At 33.3% G+C, this 26,908-nt stretch overlaps 1 protein-coding gene across 1 annotated transcript in view; it reads right to left on the reverse strand.

Annotated features, from left to right (window-relative positions):
* Nucleotides 1–26,908, reverse strand: part of LOC114331867 (ankyrin repeat domain-containing protein 12) — a 140,882-nt gene that overhangs the window by 84,175 nt on the left and 29,799 nt on the right. Inside the window, exon 2 of the mRNA XM_050653291.1 lies at nucleotides 8,420–8,532. Within this exon, the coding sequence (XP_050509248.1) occupies nucleotides 8,420–8,532 (113 nt within the window). The remainder of the gene's footprint in view (nucleotides 1–8,419; nucleotides 8,533–26,908) is intronic.

The raw sequence follows: 26,908 nt of genomic DNA on the forward strand, positions 1-26,908 counted from the left end.
TCTTTTTGATCTATGTCGAGTTGTTTCAGTATATGTACGAGTTTATGATGTTGTACTCGATCGAAGGCTTTTTCATAATCTACAAAAGCACATCATTACATCTTTCCTTTGATCGTAGCAGTTCTGAGCTAGCACTTGGGTTGCAACTAGTGCTTCCCTGGTACCCAGGCCTTTTCGAAATCCAAATTGTGAGCAATCAATAACCTTATCGCATTTTGTGGAGATTCTGTAGTGAAGAACTTTGAGGAATATTTTTAAAGAATGGCTCATCAGACTTATCAGTCGGTGCTCTTGACACTTTGTTGCGTTGTTCTTTTTTGGCAAGGGGATAAAGGTAGATACAAGCCATTGGACAGGGAATTTTCCTTTTTTATAGATTTGGTTGAAAAATCTTTGGAGTATCGTAATTCCCTCTTCATCTAACAATCTGAGTAACTCAACAGGAATTTTATCAGGTCCAACTGCTTTCCCGTCTTTGGAGGTATTTATTGCTCTAGTAATTTCTTCAATTGTGATCTCGGGACCAGATAGGTTGTTAATATCTATCACTTGTTCCTGAACGACTTCTATCTCAGGCCTCTCGTCTGCAAAGAGATTTTTGATGTATTTTTCCCATATGAGTTTCCTCTCTCTATCATCTTGTGCCATTTTTCCTTGTTCATTTTCTAAGTTAGAAAATTTCTTTTTTCTGTATATTCCAGCTACCTCCTTTAGTTTCTTATGTAGGTTGTGGTCATCATGTAGTTTTTGTAACTGTTCCATTTCCTCACACTGTTTCTTTAGCCACTTATTTTTTGCCGTTCTTATCTCTCTTCTTATGCGTTGTTGTTGTTCTCGATATTTGTCTCGGTTCCCTTGGTTTTTATGTTTTCTTCTTTCTTCGAACATTGCCAGGATTTCGTCAGTCATCCAACTTTTCTTTTGTATTTTTTGTTTATAACCTAATTCTTTTTTAAATGTATCTGTCATTGTTTCCTCTATGGCTCTCCATGTGTTATCCAAATTAACTTCTCTTTCTAGTTCTACTTTTGTATTCTTTGTTAGTTCTTTGTTTAATTTCATACTTAATTCTCTTCTGGTATTCTCATCTTTAAGTTTAGCACAAATATTTATCTGATAACAAATACTTTGAGTATTTCCCGAAACCGGCTCGGTATTTGATGTCGATTCCTCGTAGTTTAATGCACTTTACGTCTTTGATTTTGGTCTTTCTTTTTACCAAAACAAGCTATTTCAATGTGTCCAATTTTCCTGCAAAATTGCAAAATGTACAGGTTGATTTAATATGTTCACAATGTTCAGGAGAATGTTCCTTTTCGCACCGAGAACACTTTTTCCGTTCGCAATCAGCTGATTTTTGTTTTGATTGTCCTGGCTGATTTCTACGAAAACTTACTGCGTTCACCTCTGTGTTCAACTCACTCTCCCGTACCACCTGCAAACTTTGAACAGCCACTTCGTGTGCCAGGCACATGTCTTGTGCGTCTTTAAGTTTTAACTTTTCTGTGGCGAGCAACTTTTGCTGTAAGGTCTCATCAAAAATCCCACAGACTAATCTATCTCGTAGCATTGTGTCCAGGGCAGTTCCGAAACCACATGGCTCTGCCAATTTTCGCAATTCTTTTAGATACACAGAAATTGTTTCACTAGTTTGCTGATTTCGCCTATAAAACTTGAATCTGCAGACAATTTCAGACGTTTTTGGCGCAAAATGTTTTTTCAACTCTGCAGTGATCTCTTCGTAGCTCGAATCACTAACTTTTGCTGGTGCAACCAAAGACCTTATAATTTCATAAGTATTTGCCCCACACAGACTCAGAAATTTGGCTCTTTTCTTCTCTGGATCAGTAATATTATTGGCCGTGAAGAAAAAATCCATACGTTCGACGTAGGAGTCAAAATTTTTTGGCTCACTAATATTGAAGTTTTCGATGTTCCCGTAAGCTGCCATGTTGTCTTATTATTTATCTCCGTGAATGAACAAGAACAAAGCACATAAATCCCATTTATCTCCGTCGCCAATTTTATGTACGAGTACAATTTCATGTACGAGCCTGGGTTGTCATACTATATAATTAATACAACAGTATTTTGAACACTACTCGTTTATTTAGGTGTATTTACGTGAATATAACAATTACAGGTTAACAACAACAGTAGCCAGTATATTAAGCCAATCTGAAAGTATTTCGCGCATGTGTGTGTCTAAACTTCGGCGCGGGCACTTCGCGGTTCGCCTCGTGATTGAATAGTCCGAGAGCTCGATACATCACAATTTGAAATGTTTTAATTTATTGGGATATTGATTTACGTTTGAAGGAGTTTTTTGTTGGCTTTTGTGAAGTTAGGAGAATAGTTTGGTTTCAATTTTTAAAAGGCACTGGGTATGTATAAAAATGTCATTTCGCCATGTCTTTTTCCAATTTTTTCCTTTTAAAAATAACCATCTTTATCATTCGCAATACCATATTTATATTATATTAAAAGAATTGTTATTCTTCAAACCTCAGATGTTCAATACTTCAATGCCATCAAATTTATGTTCTGTACAGTTAAAAATTCTTATAATTATATATCCAGTTCAAATAATTTCTGAAATCAATGACAATCTCATTTGCTTTTGTATTTAATTCTGTAAACTAATCCTTTATTGCAATATCCATATTTTATTGTTCAAATAATATTCCCTTACATGTGTCTAAAGGCCGATTTTTCTAATGCCATCCCCTCTTTGTGAACACACATACACACAAAGGCCGATTTCAAATCAAAATTATGCTAAAGTCATATCATTTGATATCGTATAAAGACAATCTCATTTGCTTTTGTATTTAATTCTGTAAACTAATCCTTTATTGCAATATCCATATTTTATTGTTCAAATAATATTCCCTTACATGTGTCTAAAGGCCGATTTTTCTAATGCCATCCCCTCTTTGTGAACACACATACACACAAAGGCCGATTTCAAATCAAAATTATGCTAAAGTCATATGTCACGTATATACATCAAAACTTCACTTTTTATATAGGTTCTTCTGTCAGTTTTTATAAGGTTTTTATACCTTTTTTATAGGCCCCTTTTCATGTGTACTCAAAGGAAGCAAGCTGATCCAAGGTTTTTTTTGTTTTCTTTTAGTCACTGGAGAAAAGAAGAAGATTGAGTCAAAATTTGGTATATAATTTAGTTGGTAATGGAATAAAGAATCATTTTGGGGATTTTGGGTCAATTGTTGGTTATGGATTTTAGATTTTTGGAATAAATGTTGATTTTCCGGTACTAGAAGCGTATCTCCTCGTCAGTGGCAAGTACCCCCTTGATAGCTAGGGTTGGAAAAACTGGAGCTTAACTTGGCTCTCCAACCATTAGCGTTGCAGTAGTTTGGAGAAGAAATACGCTCTCAATCTTTGAGAAGCGACAGGTTTTTAAAACTAAATTTGCATATAATTTGTTTTTAATAATATCTTTCAAACTTTTAATTTTTTTGTCAACTTTTAAATAACCTTAATAATAGTACCTATAACTTCACTTTTCTAAAATATAACTAACTTAATAATATTCAATATTTTTCTGTTTTTTTTACCTTTTCACCGTTTATCATAATTATTTAAAATAGTCTGAGGGTTATAAAACCCAACATTGTGAGGTCGTTGTGCACAAGAGATCATTTGGGGTTTACTTCTTTACGGTATTACATATGTTTCATTTGGATCTATCCCTTCTGAACAGATCAACCGGGTAATATACTCAGGTTTACCACTTTTGATCAGATATGAAATTGTCAACCGATACTGTAACCAATATTAATATTATAATTTTGTTCAGGTACATACTTATTGATACCAACTAACTGTCTTGGTCTAATCAATTAAACTCATATTTATCCACTGTAAAACTGCATTGTCGACAGGAGTTGACCATTCTAGTACCTCAGGTTTGTTTAGTTAGATTGTGTAATAATTGTATATAGCCTTTATCTGCCTTTTCTTGTAACTGTATAAAGTGTTAGTTAACTGCAGCAGTATAAGTAACTTGGCGAAGTATTCATTTAATATATCCCTGGCGCCCTAAACCGTTCTTTAATATCTTCTCTGTCAGTAGTTCTCTTTCCTTTCATTCGTGCTTATTTTAGCTTATTTTCTTTAATATCCAATTTCTTCTGCCTTTTAGGGCATGCAAATTGGCCTAATCCTCTCCTGAGTCACACTTTTAAAGTCTCTTGCATATTCAGCTAGTCTAGCACCATCATACTCATACTTCGATAAATTATCCATCACAATCAGTCAAAAAATTCGTTACAAATTTACCTATCAGGAAGGTGGAAGAATCGATTACATACACAAACATTTATTAAGATTACGTTTTAGTAACGATTTACATCGTGTTTTCTGATAGACGGTTTAGTGTGGAAGAATTTCAGAAACGTGTTCATCTTCATCGGAGGAGCCATTTTGCAAACAATTCAGGTGTAAGCCGGTGAAGTGTCAAATTACTGTCAATGATGACTTAGAGGAGTATCATAGAATGAAGTGTTATTGATGGTGGTGACTTTTGTAACTAGATAAATTCAGATTGAGGAAAGAAAAGAAAAGGAGAATAAGGGCCGGTACTTTCTGTCCCGATTAGCTAACCGGGGTTTAATAGATACAGATAGAAAGTACCGGCCCTTCACGTCATAAAATTATGAGAATTGAACTAAAGGAAAGATAAATTCGAAAAGACTATATTAATATACGAATTGGATGGAATCGAATTGGAAATGATTTATTGCAATTCTTTATTATTTTAAGTCATTTCCTTTTCAATTGCATTCCCTTCTTATATTAATATAGTCTTTTCGAATTTATCTTTCCTTTAGTTCAACTCTAATAATTTATTATGACATACAGTTGAGTCCGCGTAAAAAACATATACTTTTTATCTAGCATGTTTCTATTCCACGCATGAAACTAATCACAAACCAGCTGCCGCCTGTTATTAAGTAAAAATTATTATTAAGTAAGTATTTTTATGAACGATTTAGACTCAGTGCATTGGAAAGAGATAGGTACAATGAAAGACGATTGGGGATGTTTTCACATATTTTAAGTAGGTACAATTTCTGACGTTTTGGTTTGTTTACTTTTGTGGCTGTCAGTTTGTTGAATTTTTTGCTGTTATTTTGTCGAATTTTTGAATTTTGAAGTTTTTTATAGTATACAAACAGTTGTTTTCACGACTAATTTTTGTATTGGAGTCAGAAATTTTACGATAAGTTTATGTTATTTTACGATAAATTTTGACAACGTACAAATAACATCATTGTGGACAAACTTAAGGAATGCTTGTGTTTAATGTTCCGCCAAAGTGAATAAAATATCAAAAATAAAATATTAGTCCATTCTTTCACGGTTTTTGCTCTAAATTTTAAAGAACCGTTTGGATTGACATGAAATTTGGCAAACGCATAGCTCATAGCTTACATGTTTGCCCTGGGGGTGACTTTCATCCCCTCTTGGGGGTGAAAAAATATATGTCCAAAACAGGTCCGGAAATGGGTAAACTGACAAATTTTAAGTAACTTTTGTTCTATAGAGCTTTTTCGCCAAGTCAACACTTTTCGAGTTATTTGCGAGTGAATATGTTCATTTTTCAACAAAATAACCACATTTTTAGACGGTTTTTGGCAAATAACTTAAAAAGTAAGTATTTTGTCGAAAACAACGTTCTTAGCAAAAATATAGCCTATAAAAAAGTAAAAAAAATGGTGTACGCGTTAGGTCTCTGGATCCCGTAGAACCAGAGTTATAGCCAATGAAAAATAGATTCATATTCACCAAATTTCAAATAGAATATTTCGACGTAAAATATCCAAAAAATTAAGCACTTTTTTGGGAAAACCAATTATCACTTTTTTAAAGTGTTTAAAAAAAGCTTTATTTCTGTTTTTACAAAAAGTTTCTAGCATTAAATTTAAGCAAGTTACGCTCAAAATAAAGTTGGTCCCTTTTGTTTTTGCAAAAAAAAAAATCGGGAAGACCACCCCCTAATTAGCAACTTAAATGAAATTAATCGTTGCCGCTCCACAAATTATTTTACTTATATTGTGTTTATATGATCTGTAGGTTTCATCGATTCAAAGTGCTTATTTTTGAAAAAATTTGGTTTCAAAGTAAAATTTTTAATAATTTAAATTTTGAAAAATATGCTTTTTTTTCAAAATAACTTAAAAATTGTTAGAGATACCAAAAATCTCGAAAAAAAAAAGTCAGATTTGCTTTTCTGAATATCATGTGTTTTTTTGTTTTTCTGTTAGCCAAAAATTGATCAAGATTTGGTGTTTCTAAATGTGCATACATTCGTGATCAGTGACTTGTTCAACCCCTTTTAACTACAGCCCTTTCAATAATAAGGACTTTGAGCCGATGAGACTTACAGATCGTATAAACAATATATACACGACTCAAGAAACTTGTGAAGTCGTAACGATTAAGTTCATTTAAGATACTAATTAGGGGGTGATTTTCTCGATTTTTTTACCAAAACCAAAAGGGACTAACTTTATTTTGAGCGTAACTTGTTTAATTTTGATGCTAGAAATTTTTTTTATAAAACAAAAATGAAGCTTATTTTAAACACTTTAAATAAGTTGTAATGAGTTTTCCCCGAAATGTACTTCATTTTTGGTTATTTCACGTTAAAGTATTCCATTTGGAATTTGACGAATATGAACCTATTTTTCATTAGCTATAACTCTGCTTCTACTAAATAAAAAGACGTGATATATACACCATTTTTTAAAATTTTTTATAGGCTATATTTTTGCTAAGAATGCTTTTTCGACAAAATACTTACTATTGGAGTTATTTGCGAAAAACCGTCTAAAAGCGTGGTTATTTTGTTGAAAAAATGAACATATTCACTGCCAAATAACTCGAAAAGTATTGACTTAGCGAAAAAACTCTATAGAACAAAAGTTACTTAAAATTAGCCAGTTTACCCATTTCCTGACTTTCTTTGGACGAATATTTTTTAACCCCCAAGTGGGGGTGAAAACCACCCCCAGGGCAAAAGCACATATCGGCACAATATCACTTTTTTTCTTTGACTTGTTAGCTGTGTGTATGCCAAATTTCATGTCAATCCAAGCGGTTCTTTAAAATTTAGAGGTTTTGCAATATTTTACCGTTAAAGAATGGACTATATGTTATCGAATTTTTTTATAAATTATTTATTTATTAATCAACGATAATAAAAGAATTTATTAAGCTACTTCAAATGTAGCTGTAATTATGCACCAAAATTTTAAATCAAAACTTAAATTTGACATTGTATTTATTTGATAACGTCAAATTTTATACTATTACCCGTGATGGAAATAATACCCACTTTCTGTCACTTATTGTTGCGTTTAGTAAATTTCCGACTTATTTCGTATGCTTTAAATGATTACTTACAGGTAAAGACTCGGGGTCTCAACTGTGTATAATCTCCTCTTTTCTTTCCTCAGTCTGAATAATTTATCTTCTTCTTCTTTCTCATAATCCTTAGTGCCCTTCAGGGCGTCGGATGTTGAATAATTTATCTATAGTTACATATATAGTTACAAATTTTACCACCATCAATGATAATAATATGGCACTCTATGTCATCATTGACAGTAATTTGACACTTGACACTTCACCGGCTTACACCTGAATTGTTCGCAAGATGACTCCTCCCGATGAAAATGAACATTTTTCTGAAATTCCTCCACACTAAACCATTTATCAGAAAACACGATGTAAATACGTAATCTTAATAAATGTTTGTGTATGTACTTTTTGTAATTCGAGCCTAATCGATTCTTCCACCTACCTGTTGGCAAGTTTATTGACTGAGGTGGGCGTTGTCCCAACATGTAGGGTTTTTCATATCTAATGTTATTATAGGTCAGTTCTTTTGTGTTTTTTTCTGTATTTGCTGATGATGGCTCGTGTTGGGTCAACACGCATCCAATTTTTTTAATATTTATCATTTTAATAAATAATTTTGTCGGCGTTTAGCCTGTTCAATCTTACTACAACATAATGTAGATTGAATTATAATTTCAACCATTGCTTGGTTCTGGGGCTATTTAGCAAGTATTTGAATTCACTGATGATGGACCGATAGGTCCGAAAACGTTCTGAATTGGACACATTTTGTTCAATCCATTGGGATTTTTAAAATTTTTAATAAATATACCAATTACATAGAAGTGGTTCTTATTTCATGTTAGAGTTTTTTAACTATGGTATACAGCCAACTAGGGAACTACCCTTTTTAGTAAATAATTTTGTGGTACCTTCTTGGAGTTGAGTATTTTGTTACGTCTAGACCACATTTGAGAACTATGGATACTTCTACTCATGATATTTTTTGTTGTTACATTAATAATATTATATTAATTCTACTTACTCCACCACACATCTGAGCAGCATAATGCAATGGATAGCCACCATGAACGTCGGGTGTCGAAACGTGGGCCCCAGCTGCTAGTACTGCTCGTAGTGCTGCTGTTTCTCCACATACTGAAATGAAGTAATGAATTAAATATTATTGCAATAACTAAACCTTACAGATAAAGGAACTTTAATTTTGCGCTTCATATTTTTAAATTTAAATAAAACAATTGGTAGGGGAGCAAAGTATGCTAAATGTGCAGTCACTCGAGCGCTTTGGGGACCTATTGGGTTGTGAAGAGTAGGTCCTAAAACCAAAAAAAGTTAAGTAAAGTTTTCCATTTTAGTGGGCGCTTGCTATTTTTTAATTTAATTTTTCATTTCCAACAATCGTTTTTTCCGATTATAACGCCATCTATCCATAATTCTAAAAAATGTTTCGAATAAAAGTTACTTATTTTTACCTAAGGAATCCAAATCTGCAATAAAAAATGATGGCTCCTATTTAAGATTTTAAAGTAACCCCCCACCCCACTCCCATGGGGGGTTGTGTTTGGTGCCATCCGATAGATTTTTCAAAAATATTGAATAAGTGTATTTTACAGTTTTTCGATCTGATGTTCATTTCGCGAAATATCGCGGGATTCGTATTTAAAATATTAAATTTGCCCCCACTCCTCTCCGTGGGAAGTCGTGTTTGGTATCATCCGATAGATTTAAAAAAATATTGAGCACATATTTTTTAGTTTTTCGATCTGCCATTAATTTCGCGAAATATTCGCTTTTTCTTGTGAAACTTTGCGGCTCACCCATTTCCTTACGGCTCGCATCGTCAGATTTTTGAAATATATGTACACTCTTTTGCATGTACTTAACTTACATTATCTTAACCCTCGTAAGGCGGTGCGGGGTGCAGCTGCACCCCAGACCTCGGTTTTCTCACCTATCTTTTTTAATAAATTTTTTTGATTTTTGTCCATTTTTTTATTTGTATTAAATTCAATTCTAAACGTATTCCATCCATTACAGCATTTAAAACTCTTTGCGTTTACGTGCTTTCTTGGAAATATAACTGTAGGGTGCAAATGATGAAAATTTCATATCCTGAATTGGACGTTTCTGATGTTCCACCTGTAGCTAACAGAGCTACCGGACAAGGTCGTTGTTACTTATGTCAAAGAAAAAAGACCGAAAGTCCCGGCATAACCGTATTGTGTGTAAAAACTTTGTGTTGCTCATTCTGTGAAAAACTTCATGTTTGTCTTGCAACGATAATAATTTTTTTTTAAGAAGAAATGAGTATTTTTTTGTAAAATTATGTTTCAAACAATAATAAATAAGTCCTAATTATCTTTCAAATTAATTTCCCCGACGTTCACATATAAAAAAATGGATATACAGATGGGGTGCAAATGCACCCCGCACCGTTGTTTACGTAAGAATTTAAGCACCGCCTTACGAGGGTTCTGACAATTTCGAGTTTTCTTAAGGATAGATTTTTTTCGGGTCCCCCTTAACGAACTCCCCTGTGTTAAGAGCCAATATATGGTAGAGGTACATCTGCAGTGTACCAGGTTTCTCCCCATATGATAATCTGACGCGCTCGAGTAACTGCAAAAATCCCCGCTTGGACTCCCCTATCAAATGTATGATATATCATCCAAACCTTTTATTCGTATGTGACCTAATGTTTAACTATTCGCCTCCGCTTCACCGGGTCATGCGCATATAAAATGTTTAATTTCCCATCATTCTGACGCATAAATCAGGCTACATAAGACCGATGCCATGGGTTATGTTGACTTTGAGGATGGCTGTAGTTTGCGGATTAATTGCATAAACCTGTAACTTAAGAAAACCCCACTAGGAAAAGTCTAACGGGATCAAATCGTATGATCTCGTTGGCCAGCTCACATGACGTCAGTTCACATCTGGCAAACGTGGTTCTCCAATAAATATGAACCGAATTCGCCGTCTGCCAAAAATCTACACCAATCGATTTTTCGAATGTTCGATGTATTAAATCTGTTTCCAAAAGAATGAATTAAAGAAACTCTTTCAACACTCCTACTTCAAGATGTATCCATAAATCTAGAAATAACCTCACATGGCGATTCTGCATTTAAAGATAAAGATCTTCTGATCCAATGTCATCGAGGCAAAACAAAAGAGGGAAAGCCTGCAAGCCTATAGCCGCCACTCACTAGGCTGGGTAACTACTACAATAACGAGGAAAAGAACAAATGTTCATCAACCAGGTGGAAACCATGGAAGGAGGAATAGCAGTAACCGAAACAAAATGGAAAACAGCGATGCGCGCTCCAACTATTTCCCACTGCGACCATCGGAGTGTTAGGAGATGGGTTCGTCGGAATTGTACTCGTGTAAAATAGAGATCAATGTGACAGAAAGTTAGTTCAAGCTGGGGAACTGATCTGGTAAAAACTCAACCGGGCTTTAACGTATTGAATTAAAGCCAAATCATGTAGCAGTTCAGAATTAATGAATCGCTGGCGGCCCTGTTACTCTTCGGACCGTGAATTGAACGGTTGCTCCCATCATAGCACAGTATTTTTCACGTCTAGTAAATATATTTATTTGTATTTATAGAGCAGCTGACCCGGTGAACTTCGTTGCACCTTAGATAATGTGTCATAATTAGATAATGTGTCATAATTAGATAATGTGTCATAATTTTAATTCTAGATCAATTGGTCGAACGCAATTACTAGAGATCAATAACTCCAAATCAACTGCTCGATATAAAAATTGAGCGAAATACAAATTGCTCGAATAAAAATAGTACATTGTTTACCGGGTAGGAAAAGCTTAACATTCCTGGACGACTGTGAAGATTGCTAAGTCTAGGCGCAAGCCGAGACTTAGCAACACAGAGTCCAGGAATGTGGCTTTTCCTACGAGGTAAACATACTATTTTTCCGCAAATCGTTTAAAATTCGACAGATATTGATTGATTTAAAAAAAACGCGATAATTTTATTCCCAAATAAATGGTGCTTTGAAATTCCTAATAAAATTACTTGGGTTACTATGGAAACGTATTGAGGTTGAATTGTCAAACTTGACGCTTATAAATTTAATTGCTGGTGTTCTCGAAAGTAAAATGATAAGTGATGATGAAATTTCCATTCCTGGGACTCCTCCAGAGCTGGTTGAGGCAGTGAATACTGCTTCATTAGAATTAATGCCAAAGAAATCAAGAGAAAAGTACGAAAATGCATACAGACGTTTTATGGATTATTAATAATTTTCTATCATTTATGTAGAACACTAACAACTGTACGGAAATATCATTTCCTTACAGTAAGGAAATGACATTTCCTTACAGTAAGGAAGTCCTGACTTTTTCTTCAAGAAATTTTGACAGGAATGTCAAAATTTCCTGGCGATTTGCGGAAAAGATAATTATATGTTCAAATATTTATTCATAATAATGCAAAATTTGTAGATATACAGGGTGTCCAGAAACTCTACCGACAAACGAGAACAGGAGATTCCTCAGATAATTTTATGACAATTTAACCCAATTCACCTAGTCCAATAATGCTTCCTAAGGGAGCTAGAGCTCTTTGAAGATGGCGCCATGTAATTAGTTTTTCTTAAATACCTCCAGAACGCTTCTATTTAGAAAAACGTAAATTGGTATACGTATTTACTTTCCTGAAATGAATCGATTCCATTCATTGCGAATTTCTAGTACCGGTCATAGACGTACGTTTTGGGTAGGGCAACGGTTATTTTATTGCATAACTTTTTTGTCTTCAACTTTTAAGTATTTTTGATACTGGATTATTAAATTGTGAAGTATTCTAGTACTAAAAGGTACTCTTACTTTAAGTCGATAGGATACACCGTTTTCTAGAAAAATCGATTTGAAGGTTTTTAGTTTTGGGAATTTGAAAAAAAAAAGTTAAAAAAAATTAAAAAAAAAAACGATGTATTTTACCAACTTAAAACAAGAGTAACTTTTAGTACTCGAATATCTCATAATTGAATAATCTAGTGTCAAAAATACTTAAAAATTAAAGACAATAAAGGTATGCTATAAAATAACTGTTGACCTACCTAAAACGGACGCCTATGACCGGTACTAGAAATTCGCCAATAATGAAATCGATTAATCTCTGGAATATAAATAAATGTACCAGTTTTCATCTTTCTAAATAGTTTTTTTTTAATCTTTTTTTTTTAATTCAAGGAACGAGAAATTTTGAAATCGATTTTTCTAGAAAATGGTGTATCCTATCGACTTAAACCAAGAGTACCTTTTAGTACTAGAATAACTCACAATTAAATAATTCAGAGTCAAAAATGCTTAAAAATTAAAGACAAAAAAGTTATAAAATAACCGTTGCCCTACCCAAAACGGACGCCTATGGCCTGTACTAGAAATTCGCAATGGATGGAATCGATTCATTTCTGGAAAGTAAATATGTATACCAATTTTCGTTTTTCTAAATAGAAGCGTTCTGGAGGTATTTAAGAAAAACTACTTACAAGACGCCATCTTCAAAGAGCTCTAGCTCCCTTAGGAAGCATTTTCGGACTAGGTAAATTGGGTTAAATTATCTTAAAATTATCTGAGGAATCTCCTATCTTCGTTTGTCGGTAGAGTTTCTGGACACCCTGTATAAGAGAGGTACATTTAATAGGACAAATTATGTGATATTCCACGTATATAATCACAGATATTAATTTGTGGTTCATAATAATTGTTTATTAAACGTAATAACCTATCAACACTATCTCTATATCTTCTATGACCATTTTGAGGTTTGTTTGACACTTATGTATACTCTTTCTCAGAGGCATCTTTCAGTGCATCACAGTTTTTCGATTTCGTTCTAACGTATTAAGTTGAAAGTGACAGAAAAAAAGGTACGTCCGTGATCCCAGTTTTTTATAACATTTCTTCTAGTTGTTGATAGATGGCGCTATAATCGAACAAAAAATGATTTACGAATTATATATACGACTATAATCTGTACAAATTATAAGACTATACAAATCAAAGAAAATACCATTTTAAAAATGCAATAAACACAATTGATTTGTTTTTATACCAAATTGCAAATTAAAGGGTTAAACTGCAATACCCTTTTCCTATTTGGCTGATTACGATTCTAACAACTGTCACATTTAACTTAAATATCAGATTATATATAATAAATGTTATAAATGTGTATTATCACGGACTTACCTTTTTTGCGGTCACTTGGGATATACTGGAAAATACCTCTGAGAAGGACCATACATTGTGGCTTATTTCCCACTAAATAGTTAATCATAAAAATGCCACAAGGAAATAGCTTCAGAACAACATTAAGGACCATACTGTTCAATTTTTAGTTCATTTAAACTTTGTTCTTGTTCTAGAGCGAAAATAAGTTTCCGCCGTTATTTTTCTTATATTTCCAAAGCTCAAACAGAATATTTTAGATTTATAATAAAGATTTTTTCAGCATAAATTAATATACGATTATATTGGAATATCATATAATTTGTCCTATTATACTATCTTTCTTATGTCTATATTTTGTACTATTGTGAATAAATATTTTGGATATACAATTTTTTTTACTCGAGCAATTGACTTCGAATAAACGTGGCGTTTCGGCAGTTGCTTTTTTCTGGAATAATTGTATAAACTCTAAAAAACGTAGGTGTTCTACAAAATATTTTATAGAAAAATTTTTTGATTAACAATAGCCTTTGATTTTATGCTTCTGTATTTTGGTAAAATTTTAAAAGCATTAAAAAGAGTAAACTGACGGACGGATCTATTGAGACAGAGAGCGAAGTGTTCTTGCGCCAGTTTTTTGAGAAAAATTTGATTATTATAGCAGAGATACACGCCTTCGAAAAAATTTTGTTTATTATACCAGAGATGCGCCTCCACCAAAATCATCCGCCAAAATTTTGATTATTATACCAGAGACGCACCTCCACCAAAAACATCCGCCAAAATTTTGATTATACCAGATATGCGCCTCTGCCAAAATTTTCATTATTATACCAGAGACATGGTCCTTCGGCAAAATTTTGAAATATTTTTTGTACATTAAAAATAGTAATCGTAAAGTTAAAAACTCCATATTTTCACGGATTTTAGTACAATTTTCGCTCGTTCTTTTCGTGTGCTTAATGCCGTCGCTCGTGCTCTTGTGTTGTCCTACGGCCTCGTTTTGTTATCTCGGAAACGAATTGAGCTAGAGAGACGATTTATATACCGTTGGATGGCGAAGCAAGGAGTCTCACTGTCAAATTTCATGAAAATCGGTCAAGTCGTTTCGGAGGAGTACGGTGACAAATCCTGCGAAAGAGAATTTTATATATATAGTGAACTTAAATATTTAAATGGCTATTAAAAAATAACGGTTGAAGATAAAAAAGTGAAAATTGAGGATTGTATGTATATTTTGGTTCTACATCGTATAAAATTAATAAAAAAGAGTTTGTCCAAAAAAATTTAAAAAAATTTCGGAGGGGCAAGCCCCCTTTTCACTTAGGTTGATCGTACCACTTCAGAAACCATCCCGGGTTCATGCACAACAACTTTGATTAAGGTCATCATACGATCAAATGCATAGTTTGCGAGTCTATAAGGTACATACACACATACATACATACATATATACATACATACATACATACAAACATTCATTTTTATTTATATAGATAACATCGTCGAATCCATCAATTATATAGATAACAGCCTGGAGATCTCATTCAAACCTGCGCGGATTAAATACTATTTTCTTATTTCTAGTTCATTTTGTTGGGTTATAAGAATTTCATTTTTATTTAAATTAAACCTGTGTTTTATTGAGTCTGTTGTCTAACAGAGCTACCCGTCACAATTTAGATATAAGGTTAATCCTAAGTATATCATGGACAGGCAAAATAACCAACGAAACCGTACTTCGAACAATGGAAAAAAAAGAAGTGATATACACGATTAAAAAGCGATAGTTAGAATATCTCGGACACATAATAAGAAACTGCACTAAAAATATGGATTACTAAAAATAATCCTCCAAGACAAAATATTTGAAAAGCGAGGAATTAGGAGAAGAAGAATATCAATAAACACCGAAAGAAGAAGAATATTTCAGTCTAAATATTTTAACCAATGGATGGACATGCTGTATACCCATTAAAATAAACGAATAATTGAATACTTGATTCACCCATGTCCATGATACAATATTTATAAAATATAGCTTTCAGGCACGCCATTAACCGGAAGAAATCTTGATTTAATATCCCAATTTCTTCACAAGCGTTTATTTCATCGGACTCTGTCAAGGATAGCCGCAATGACGTTGCCACAAATTAACATTTTCCATCGATTTTCATAGTTTGTAATCGGCGTAAATGCGAGTCATGCTCTGCTTTTATCTCGACTTAACAACTGGCATTTTCAAATTTCTGATAGGCCTCTACTGCTACTGGATCATAAACAAAGATTATTGGTGTCGATTGTGATTGCTTGTGGCAAAATGCCGAATTTGGTGTCAACCTATTCAAATGATAGATAATCAAATTGGAATAAACAATTACTACAACAGTCTTTCGTTAGCAATATGCAAGTTCAAGGTCTTTGCAAGTGGATTTGATTATCAAGTATATAGTATATAAGACAAGTGTGGCAAGCCAACGTGATTATAAAGAAGGTTTTGAAGTAAAGTGTCTGCGGTAGGCATATCCCACATAACAATTTCATGTTCTTAGTAGATTCACAGAACATACTTTTCAGAAAAAGTATATGCTGAGAATATGCGTAATTACCATTACGAATACGAATACCCAATTGAAGCTGGTAATGGGATAAGACAGGGAGAGTCCTCTGTTGTTCAACCTGATTATGGACGAAATAATAAAAAAGTAAGAACAAAAAAAGGATACCAAATTGAAGAAAAACAACTTAAAATAATCTGCTATGCAGACGACGCAATACTAATCTCTCAAAGTGAAGATGATTTACAACGTATGCTGCACGAATTTAATATAACCGCTAGAAAATTTAACATGTTAATTTCCCCAAAAAAGACTAAATGCATGGTTAAAACAGCAGATCTAATAAGGTGTAAATTAGAGCTGGAGGGTCAAATAATAGAACAAGTCATGGAGTTTAAATATCTAGGCATCACACTATGCAGTTACGGAAAGCTCGAAACAGAAGTGGAAGATCAGGTGAATAAAGCAAACAGAGCCGCAGGTTGCCTAAATGAAACAATATGGAGAAATAAAAAAACATCAGAAAAGAAGTGAAAGGCAGAATTTACAAAACAGTCATCAGACCAATAATGACATACGCGGCAGAAACACGACCTGATACAGAAAGGACAAAAAGAATTCTAGAAACAGCAGAGATGAAAACATTGCGAAAAATCGATGGTAAGACGCTGTGGGATAGAGCTAGAAGTACAGATATACGAAGGAGATGCAAGGTGGACAACATTAATAACTGGGTGAAAAGCAGAAGAGTAGAATGGAACGACCACATAAGCCGAATGACAACAAATATAGTAGTAAGGACGGCGAGAGACGGTTCCCCAATAAGAAGACGATCAGTGGGAAGACCACGAAAAAGATGAAAAGATGGAATGCAACTTACTGGAGGCACATTGAAAAACAGACAGAGTAATGTCTATATAAAAAGAAGAAGAAAGAAGAGAAAATACCATTACGAATGTGCAGAGCAGATACTGACTATATACTACATTACAGTACTTAAATGCTCTATTTATATACTTAGAATGTACTACCGCACTTCTTTTCAGTATATACCAAGAATATACTTTTTAGAACATGCCCAGGAAGTGCTATAAACCTTCTATTTATATACTTAGAATTTAGAATGTACTACAGCACTTCTTTTCGGTATATACCAAGAATGTACATTTTAGAACGTTCCCAGGAAGTGCTATAAACCTTCTATTTATATACTTAAAATGTACTACCGCACAGATTTTTAGTATATGGGAAGAATATTCCAAGGATGTGCTATATTTCTCAAACGTATGTTTTTCGCATCACACAATCTCATCCTAGGTTCTACTAATAATATTAGATTTACATATTCTAATTGCATATGAGAATGTAGTTAGTATATTCTACAATATTAGGTAGGTACTCAAAAAGTAAGTATAAAGTATATAAAATTTAGTTAGTTATATAGGTAGGTACCTATGTATAATAAATATTATATGGGTAAGTAGGTATATACATATATTTGGTTATTATGTGCATATCAAAATAAAAATGCTGCTTATATATTATATAATAGCTAAATATATATAATATGTATGTAAATAACTAAAATTTATAGATATCTATATAATACATAATTTTACTTACTAGGTATTTAAGAAATATTGAAGTACCAAAATGAATTTATTATTTTCAAGCTGCCCGCAAACAAAATAAAAAAAGTTATTTATGTATGTTCTTAAAAAAGTGTTTTAGTCCTTGTAGCATAACTGTACTGGAAACTATTAACAACTATTTTCATATTTTGCCCTTGTTATCTACCCCCTTCCTCTGTGCAGGTATATGTAGGGGTAGAATGAGAATGAATGGCTGTTTTCGGATTCCCGTTTCACCGTTTGGTTGTGGGTTTTAGCACAGCCACCTAAAGCTTACCTGAATGTAATGTACTTAAAAATAAAATTCTACGTAAAAATACTCATGGTATAAACTCAAATCAAAATAGTATATTCATTTCAATTGAAAATGAAACGAGAATTTCTCGTTTTTCTTCAATAGAATTAAGTTTTAACCTTTTTTACATTACAATTAAAACGATTAAAAAAATTAATTAGGTAGTTCAGTAGTACCTACCTACATACCTAAACTTTATTAATTATTCTTAACGAAGTTGATAATCTATAGGCTAACATTGTTCTTCCTATAGGTACATACACTATGTTCTTTTTAAGGTATTTTAAAAGTATATACAAGTATGTATTACCAAGTACTTTTGCATATACTTACGCATATTCTAAGAATATTCGATTAAGGTATATTCTAAGAATAAACTTTTACGAATATTCCGAGATACTACGTACACGAATGTGCTCAGTATATTCGGTGCAAAAATATTCTTTGAAGCATATGCAAAGAACATGAAATTTAGAATGTTTTTATGGTACATGCTATGCTTGTACTACGCATATACTAAAAAGAATATACTTCAAAGAATATTGGTAGGATATGCTTTGAACATGTTGCGAACATCATTGTTGTGTGGGATACATTGACCTTTTATCTTTTTATTTTTAGGTGCCAACTCAGTGACTGAGAGTTGCCAATTATCATAGCTATTCTGATCTTGGATGCTGCTGTTCTGAAGAGAAGGACCGTTCTTCAACGTTGCCAGAATCGTAGGTCGTTTATACCTACATAATTATGATAATAACTTACCATTTAGTGAGGAAAATGAGTTGCTTACACATTCCTGAAAAATATTATGTTTGTTTTCTAAATGTGTGCTTAAATTCTCATTGGACTTAAATGATATATAACATTCTTCCAAACACTTAAAGATTCCAATATCCTTATCATAAGGTAAGGTAAGTTATCATACTCAATGGTCAAAGATGAAGCTCCATGGATCTCCTTTTGATGTTGATCAAGATTACTTTATTTGGAAAATACTTTCCCACATGTAAAACAAAGTACACCCATTCTGACACTAACGGAACTCGGAACAATAATATACCTATAAATTTTTCAAAAATAACAAATTAGCACAGCTTTAAACTAAGTAGACAAACCACTTTGGCGCCTAGTGCTGCTATGCCCCTAACCTCAAAAAATTTGACATGTCATAAATCTGGCAACGTCGGAGCCGGTCAAGTAATTAGCCCGTTCTCTCTTAAGAAATTGATTGATGTGGATTCGTAACATTTCCCCAAGTTATGCATCCAAGAAGTACATTGTAACTCTCAATACTCATGGCCATGACACGCCCCAGGTATTGCAGCTTTCGTATTTCGATGGTTTTCATTATTTCCATTATTTTTTTAACCATTATATCATGACCATAATAGACCCCACATTATACAGGGTGTCCCGAAAAGATTGGTCATAAATTATACCACAGATTTTGGGGCCAAAAATAGGTTGATTGAACCTCACTAACCTAAATACAATAGTGCACACAAAAAAAGTTATAGCCCTTTGAAGTTACAAAATGAGAATCGATTTTTTTTCATATATCGAAATCTCTTGAAGATTTTTTATTTAAAATAGACATGTGGCATTCTTGTGGCAGCAAAATCTTAAAAAAAAATTAAAGTGAAATTTATGCAGCCCCTCAAAATTTTATGGGGGTTTTGTTCCCTTAAACCTCCCCAAACTTTTGTGTACGTTCCAATTTAATTATTATTGTGGCACCATTACTTAAACACAATGTTTTTAAAACTTTTTTGCGTCTTAGTAATTTTTCGGTAAGCCAGTGTTTATCGAGATATTTTGAATATTTGTGGAATCCACTACATATTTTGTATATGGTAAGTACGATTATAGAGACCTGTTAATAATCTGAAAATTTATTTATAATTTACATTTTTAGGTATATTTTGAAAAAGAAGCCACATCTCGATAAAAGGTGACTTATCAAAAAAGGACTAAGAGGCAAAAAAGTTTTAAAAACAGTTTGTTTAACTAACGGTACCACAATAATAGTTTAATTGGAACGTACACAAACATTTGGGGGGTTTAAAGGAACAAAACCCCCATAAAATTTTTATGTAAATATATTAAAAAAGAAGCCGTATCTCGATAAAAACTGGCTTATCAAAAAAATACTGGGAGGCAAAAAAGTTTTAGAAACGTTGTGTTTAACTAATAGCATAACAATAATGAATTAATTGGAACGTACAAAAAAGTTTAGGGGGGTTTAAGGGAACAAAACCCCCATAAAATTTTAATGGGGTGGACAAATTTTACTATAATTTTGTTTTAAGATATTCCTGCTATAAGAATGATACATGTCAATTTTCAATAAAAAATCTCTAATAGTTTTCGATATATTGGAAAAAATCGATTTTCATTTTGTAATTTCAAAGGGCTGTAACTTTTTTTAAGAGCACATTTGTACTAAGGTAAGTTAGGTTTAATCGAACTATTTTTGACCCCAGAATGTGTGGTATAATTTATGACCATTCTTTTCGGGACACCCTGTATAATTCGTTGAGATCAGTTTTTTGAGAAGCTTATAAAAATATACAGGGTATTTCATTAAAAATAAAATTTTGGACTATGCTAGACTTGCGTAAATCACCGTGTACATTTCAATTTATGTTTAAAAAATAGTCCAGAAAGCCACTGCGCATCCGCTAGAAAAAATATTCCGATTCGGATTTTTTGCACAATCTTACTCAAAAAGGACCCCTTTTAATAAATTTGCCTGTTGCCAGGACCAAAAGTGGGTCAAAAATGTTTTTTCAAAAACTTTTATTCTTTGTTTTACTAACCTAAAATTATTTTTTTTGCATGATTCAAAGTTTTTTAGGTTTTTTGGATCATTCCAAACAGAAAAGGTCTTCAGTGACATTTCTCTAAAAATGATAGTTTTTGACATATACGCGATTTAAAATTGAAAAATTGTGAAACTGGCCATTTTTAACCCTCCAGAGGCGTGCGGTCCATGGAAGCGGGGGAAGCGCCGCTTCCCAATTTATACGTCGATGTAAGAAAGTATATTATTAATTAATATTTAATAATAAAAAATTTTTCTTAATCCAAGTAATCTACATGTTACCTAGGCAATAGGCATTGAAAAATATTAAAAATTAATCGCGTACGAACGAACTCAATATGCACACAATTCAACTATTTGGTCCACTCCTGACAGAAGCGCATCTCAAAATCGCCGCTTGTCGTACAGTTGTCCCGTTTAAAAAGTGGTCAGGGTTCAATGACCGCACCCACTAGTCGCGCGAATTTTGGTACCATGGAAGCGCTTATCCTATCGCCTTCGCGAAAGTGAGATGCTCCGACTGTTACTGCTGCTAAGTGGTGCTTAGGTATTACATACATTCGCTTAAAGAATATTTCGATTTAAATTTTTTGCAGAGATTTTTCCTTTTACTGATCTTTTATTTGACATTTTACAGAAATCAAATCATATTGCATTTTGTATAAGACAAATTGATGACTTTATTAATACGATAATTAAAAAAACGAGAGCAGTTTAAAAATATTTGGGATAAAACTGAACATGGGGTTTGAACATGAAAGAAAAATAATGAAGATTGATAATTTCGGAGACAGAGAGACAGAGAAAACATAGGAAACAAAGAGACCTTTTGATAATATTCTACAACAAATGCTTTCAAAATTTTAATGATTTAAAATTTGTAGAATTATATAGGCTATTGATTATGTTTAAAATTAAAGAGCTAAAAGGAACTACAACGTTAACGGGATTTAATTGTCTCATATAGTTAATGGACCTCTACATTTGAAAAAACCGCGGAGTGCTACCATTTAAATGGGTGCGTTTTTGAGAGATAAGTGAATTAGTCCCTAGGCACAGGGTGAATTAGGGTGAGTGCTATGCACTTTTGGTACAAAGACGTCTACAGGAAAATTGTTCCAGGTTAAATTTACTATCGAAATATTACATTTTAAAGTCAGAAATATTTTTATTTACAAAAATATATTCAAAAGAAAAGTAAAAAAACAACACGGAAGAAAGCAATTTTGTTTTTTGTCCCATAACTTTTTTCCACGGGGATATAGGTATAGACATTGCTTCAGCAAAAATAACTTACATTCTTTCTCTTTAAAATGACGTTCAGTAGAAGTCTCTAGGATTTATATTTTCCAAAATCGATTTTTCAAAATTCGCCGCTCACAGCGTTTTTGGGCCATTTTCCCCATTATTTCGCAAACATTGTTCTGTAACTTTTTTTACGCATTTATAGGTATATGCAATGGTACATTTATTAGAAAGAGAAGTCAATTATCTTTAAAATGGTCTATTGTATAAGGTTGCTTTACAATTTTGAAGCAAGTTCTGCTTTTTCAAGGTTTTATACTTTTAATGATTTTTGATATTTTTTATGATTAATTTTTAAATTTCTCATTATGACTTTTTTCTTGTACATTTAGGAATATACATTTTATAATAGAAAACAGCATATTTTCTTTACTTTAAAATGGTGTATTCCAAAAAAATCTAGGACCATTTTTAAACAAGATATCCGTAGGATATCCAAGATGATCCGTAATTTGAAAAAAATTTAAAATTTTTAATTTTTTTTTCAATTAGAAGAATATAATTGCATATTATAATATAATTTTTAATTCCAAATAATTTTTCCTAATAACACTTTTCGATATTGTGAAATGTAAAGGTACTTTACTCCTGAGGAAATTCATATTTTTTAACATTCCTCGTACACTATTAACAAAATGTTATATCTGATGATTGCATTTTAGGTTTAAGACTAGGTAGAGCATTTTATAAAGAATAACTTTTTTTCATAAAATTAATACTAAAAAAGTTTTCCATATGGTTCCAACTATTGCATGTGTATATGTCACACTTTGAAAAAGCATATTTTGTTTAAAAATAGTCCTAGGATTTTTTACAGTACACCATTTTAAAATAAAGAAAATGTACTTTCCTTTTTATTCCACAATGTATATATCCAAATATACGATAAAAAAAGTTATATGAGAAATTTAAATATAATCGTAAAATATATCAAAAATCATTGAAAGTATAAAATTTTGAAGAATCATATGCTAAGGCCGGCCGTTGTATGAAAGAGAGGTCCCCAAGTCGCAGTGCAACAGAGAGAAAAGATTCTTTCCCGAGAGATGCTGCCTCTATCGGAGAAATAACGCAATATATATCTAAGCGAAGCGCGGACTCCAGACTTTATAGTCAGCTGATAGTTTAGTTTCAGTACAGAGAGGTATGCAGGTGCGGTCTCGCTAAGATGACTCGAAATCGTTTTATATATGAGGTGCGAACTTTTCATTTTCTAGGAGGTTTAAGGACGGGTTCTCGCTGAAAATTTTACTCGGATAAATACTGTGCTCGTATCTCGTGGTAAAATCTAAACCAAAAGTATTGGAAAAATCTATTTCGCATATTGGTTCATCATAGTTTGTTACCTACTTCTCATGTCCCAATATTATAAAATTAAACCAGGGAAGAACAATTATATCACTCAAATTTGTCTAATTGTCTAATTTAGAATGAAAATGTAATTAATGTTTAGAACATTTAATGAAAGCTTATAACCAAGGATGGTACTAAAGATGAGCAATTTGGTCCGTCGGTCTGCCTGACCGCGAATATAACTCCTCCGTCACTGTACCAGGTAGAATAGCGAATGAGGTGTCGAATGAAAGCCTATAATCCAAGGATGGTACTAAAGCTGATAAATTTGACCAAGGCTGTCTGTCCATCTGTCCGTCCGACCGCGAATGTAACTACTCCGTCATTATGCCAGGTAGAATGACAAATGAGGTGTCGAATGAATGGTTATAATCCAACGATGGTACTAAAGATAAGCAATTTGGTCCGTCGGTCTACCTGACCGCGAATATAACTCCTCCGTCACTGTACCAGGTAGAATGACAAATAAGGTTTCGAATGAAAGCTTATAACCGAGGATGGTACTAAAGATGAAAAATTTGACCAAGGCTGTCGGTCCATTTGTCCGTCCGACCGCGAATGTAACTTCTCCGTCATTATGCCAGGGAAAATGACAAATGAGGTTTCAAATGAACGATTATAATCCAACGATCGTACTAAAGTTGAGCAATTTGGTCCGTCGGTCTGCCTGACCGCGAATATAACTCCTCCGTCACTGTACCAGGTAGAATGACCAATAAGGTGTCGAATGAAAGCTTATAACCAAGGATGGTACTAAAGATGAGAAATTTGACCAAGGCTGCCTGTCCATCTGTCCGTCCGACCGCAAATGTAACTTCTCTCCGTCATCATGCCAGGGAAAATGACAAATGAGGTTTCGAATGAACGATTATAATCTAACGATGGTACTAAAGATGAGCAATTTGGTCAGTCGGTCTGCCTGATCGCGAATATAACTCCTCCGTTACTGTACCAGGAAGAATGACAAATGAGGTGTCGAATGAAAGCTTATAATCCAAGGATGGTACTAAAGATGAGCAATTTGACCAAGGCTGTCTGTCCGTCGGTCCGTCCGACCGCGAATATAACTCTTCCGTCACTATACCAGGTTGAATGACAAATGAGGTGTCGAATGAAAGCTTATAATCCAAGGATGGTACTAAAGGTGAAAAATTTGACCAAGTACTTCCGGTTTTACAAATGGGACCGGAAATACTGTTTTAAAGTCACCGGAATAGTAAAAGTGATATATTATTCGACGAGCCTTCGCAAGGCGACAACAAATATATACTTCCGGTTTCATGAGTGTCTTTCCGTCTGTCCTCCTACATACAACTCCTCCGTATTAATACAGATATAATGACAAATAATGAGGTTTCGAATAAAAGATTATAACACAAGGATGGTATTAAAGATGAGTAATTTAACATCGGACTTCAGTTTTAGAGTTGCAACCGCAAGTATCTGTTTTAAAGTGACTCAAAGTATGGTATGAATGTAAATGAATATGATCCAAAATTAGTAAAATCGTATATGAATCGACGCAAAGTTACACGAAGAGTTAAAATATCGACTTCCAGTTCTACTTTCGATTACTTTGGATGAAAACCTAGGACTTACGAAGTCCAATTACTTGTTAACACATGCTCTTGTGAACATGAACGGAAAGAAATAACACGAGTAGCGTTCATCAGCAAATCATCAACGGCTGATAGCAAAACTCTACGAAACTATATATACGTTATAGTCTAAGATCCGAATATAGGTCGACCTGCACCCATCTGCTTTCCGGATGAGACATTTTTTTATTAAATTTCATACATAGACAAAAACGACTTGCATGGCTTGCCTATCAAATTCGTGTCATAGCTATCCTTAAGGTGGGGTGAGCTTAGAGTTTGAAATAAATATTTCAAGCATATTTTTTTGAATTTTTTTTGAACTTATAATAGAATTCTTAAAATCCCATTGACTGATCGGGTCACAAATGAGGAGGTCCTTACAGAAGAATGGGGAAAAACCGAGACCATCAAATCTCAAAAGTTGGAATACTTTGGACACATTATGCGAAATGAATCCAGATATGCCCTCCTACAAGCCATTCTCCAAGGAAAAATATTTGGAAAGCGAGGTCCAGGAAGAAGAAGAACATCCTGGTTAAAGAACCTCAGAACCTGGTTCAACTCAACATATGTGAAGCTTTCCTGCATTGCTGCAGATAAAATAAAGATTGCCATGCCATGGAGATCGCCAACATTCGTCACGGACAGGCACAGCAAGAAGAAGAGGATTATTTTATTTTTAAATTAAATAAGCATATTCACTATAATCGTTGATTGATATATTGGACGGCCTCTAATATCTCAATCAACGCTATAATTCAATGAATTAAAAAAAAATAAGGAAAAATATTAAAAAATAAGCCAACGCTCAGTGAATCATGTGAAACGAAAAGATCAAAAATATTTTATTAGCTTTATGAGTATTATGAGTTTATCGAGCATAAATCTGTCGAGTTTTTTCAGTTATAACGATTTTTGACTTTTTGGTATTACTCAGAAGTCAAAACAACCAAATTTTTGCTAACGAATGGGTGAAAATCAACATATTTATTATAATAAAAAATAAGCATAAACAAAAAAAATTGTATGTGCAATTTTTGTATGCACGTTAAAAATTCGGTTAAAATTCACATTCTTATTCCAGTCAAAACACAATAATTAACAAGTCGCTGATGTGGCATTTCGATCATCGACCGAGAAACACATTAAATTTTTATTACTGGTGTTGATAACGTGAACGGTATCAAATATCACATCGTGGGCAGCTGTATTGATTTTAAATAATAAAAAATGTGGCAGAGTCTCGAAGAGTTATAACGCCATTGATGATGATGATGACCAAATACTTATGAAATTACAAAAATGAATAGGTTTTTTTGTATTACAATCAAGATTATCGTTTTCAGGACAAGCAATTATCATCACAAATAGGATGTTTTGAACAGGGTTATTCAAAGCAGAGTGCTGCATGCACGATTTTTGAAAGAACTCACAATTTGAATTCGATATTTGGTAATCGAAATTACAATTCATGCTTAAATTTAATTGCTAATCACTATTTTCGTACCAAAAACCGGTTTAATGGCGATTGCTATAATAGCCCTATCTATACCTATAACCCATCTGCACACTAATGGAACGCAGATTCAGATAGAGCGCGTTAAACAGTCTTGCTACCTGGGAACTATTATAAATAATGAGCAGTAGAGCAAAAAAGTTGAAAATGGTGGAGGTATTTAGCATCAACGGTTCTCCTTTAAAATCAATATGACGGCTAACCCTTCAGCGGAATTCAG

The sequence above is a fragment of the Diabrotica virgifera genome, chromosome 6 (assembly GCF_917563875.1).
Source record: "Diabrotica virgifera virgifera chromosome 6, PGI_DIABVI_V3a".
Taxonomy (NCBI): domain Eukaryota; kingdom Metazoa; phylum Arthropoda; class Insecta; order Coleoptera; family Chrysomelidae; genus Diabrotica; species Diabrotica virgifera.